The sequence below is a fragment of the Penaeus monodon genome, chromosome 30 (genome assembly GCF_015228065.2).
Source record: "Penaeus monodon isolate SGIC_2016 chromosome 30, NSTDA_Pmon_1, whole genome shotgun sequence".
Classification (NCBI taxonomy): Eukaryota; Metazoa; Arthropoda; class Malacostraca; order Decapoda; family Penaeidae; genus Penaeus; species Penaeus monodon.
The window spans coordinates 20,927,950-20,930,263 of record NC_051415.1 but is presented as its reverse complement, the minus strand read 5'-3'; the positions used below and the strand labels follow the sequence as shown (position 1 = coordinate 20,930,263).

General features: G+C 41.9%; 1 protein-coding gene across 1 annotated transcript in view; it reads left to right on the top strand.

Annotated features, from left to right (window-relative positions):
* Positions 1–2,314, top strand: part of LOC119592624 (hemicentin-1-like) — a 32,815-nt gene that overhangs the window by 4,627 nt on the left and 25,874 nt on the right. Inside the window, exon 2 of the mRNA XM_037941517.1 lies at positions 561–1,570. Coding sequence (XP_037797445.1) covers positions 1,525–1,570 — 46 coding nt within the window. The 5' untranslated portion in view covers positions 561–1,524. The remainder of the gene's footprint in view (positions 1–560; positions 1,571–2,314) is intronic.

Genomic DNA, 2,314 nt, shown 5'->3' with positions numbered 1-2,314 from the left:
ATTCAATAACGTTGAGAGAGATTTTTTCAGATTTTTTTCTCGTAGTTCCTAAGGAACTTCGCGTGCAAAAGGACATTTGCATTGGTGCAGAAGATATAAAGAAGCATTAATAAGCAAACTTTTGTAAACATGCTCATATTATAAGACTGCGAAAGAGGTACAGGAATAATCAATTGACCGTTGTGATAAAGACTGACTCAGATAATTTGCAATAAGCAAATCTAAAGACTATTTTATTGCTAATCCGGCACGAACTGATATATGCAGAGTTATTACTTATCAGATATCAGTGTTATTAAAGAAGCAATACTGGAATAGCAGAATCTTGGGGATGTAGATCATTGTTGCACCTTGTAGTGTACATCATGCATTGTTGATTTATTTTGGAAGCGAAGATTTCGATTTATTATTTAAAATTATGAAAAGGCAGTATTGGTATTGGTTTAACAACATTTAATACTAGTGACGATAAATAGTTTTCATACTGAAAGTGTACTAAAATATTAATTATATTACTATTATTTTCATCATGCTAATAACTACACCTTCATATATTTCAGCTCCTGCAGCTGTATACTAAAGGCTGAATAACACCAACGCTTAAGGAAGGAAATACTCGGCAAATGAAATGTCTTGATAATATTTCTTGATAGAACTTCATAATCTCCACAGTGAAACATTAACCAAGAGCTGAGACCGGAAGCAGTGATCAAATTCCATCAGTGAGGACTTATCGAATCAAGTTTTTTTTTTTTTTTTAATAAGAAATTCCACATAGTTTATCAAAGGTGTATGTATACCAATCACTGTGTTAAGGGAGTGCTCGTTGTAATGTAAAAGGAACTTGTTCAAAGAGGATTGAGCAACACGATAACGCAAAAGACTTGTTTCTCACATTATGCCGGTCACCTTGACCTTCCTGTTGGGGCAGAGACGTTTTACATGTACTCCTGCAAAACATTGTCCCTTATGATCTACATACTGCCTGTCTATCGTCTATCAGTGCCTACAAGTGACGTACCTGACACAGGCATGATACAGAAACTCAGCCACTCACTGTGTCAGAGCAAAGTTCTCCGCACAGCCTGAGGTGTGTTCCATAGTGAACCCACCGTTCGGTGTTCCCTTCTAAGAAGGTAATCCGTTTTTTTAAGACGTGTTCCCCATAGTTGATTAAGATTTCCCGCCCCCAGTAAGTGCGACATGAAGGTTTTTCATACTTTTTTGTGATGCGTTCTAAGAAGACCGGTTGGAACGCCTTCTGCACAGCCTAACACATCCGGGTTCCAAGAGGACACGGTTCCACGCACTGTGTAAAAGCCTCTGTGGAAACTATTGTACATACTGGACAAAGTGAATGTGTCTTGTATGACTCCCAACAGAGGCAAATGTGAAGAGTTCGCAGTGGCTTTTGCTTTTGAGTTCTTAGCGACCAATGTTACGGCAGTAAATTCAGGGCGTAACAACTAACACTCAGCTTGTTCTTGACTTCTGCAACAAACTTGGGGAATACTTGTAACAACCATGGCAACACTGAGGGTCCTCTGCACATTCCTCCTTGCAGTCGCAGGTCAGTCACAAAATTTTACTTTGATTATTATACTTGCCTTTGCTTGCACGCGCATAAACATGTATATTTATGCAAGTACATTTCGGTGTTTACTTATGTATATGTCTTTTGCTCGTATCAACTCCCTTGGCCGAGCAGCAGCAGAGCGGCGGTCAAACGACCCCCACCACGCCCACTCTCTCCCCCCGGACCTAAATCAAAGTGCTTTGAATAGAGCCACGCCCTGCACGCCAGCCTCCTACATAACCTATTTATCTGCATTAGTCCAAACCTTCTCACCACGCCCGCATTTTCACCGTCATTCCTACACATTCCCAGCACACAATTCTCTCTTGTTTTCACACTTTTTCGCGTTATTTGCATGTCACTTCGTCTGAGACATTATTTCCCCACCACACTCAAATTTTCTCCATTCTGTATCCGCACCAAACTCCCTCGCCGTCTTCATCCCGCCCCGTTGAAATCCACGCATCCACACCTTTATTTCTCTCCTTCCACGCTAAAGGCAGACTCCTCCAAAAGCATATATCCTCTTCGTCACACCTACTCGACCTGAATGGCGCATAACAATTGCAATTTCCCCGCCACAGCTTTCCGCGCACCCGACCTTTTTCTCAACTTACTCTAATGTCTTCTCCACGCGCTATAGTCTCCGCGCTTTCCGTTTCACGCTCACATCTCCTACACCTCGCTACGCTTTCCCGACCACTTGGTGTTGCGACCCGTGTTCCCTGCTGCGTTTCA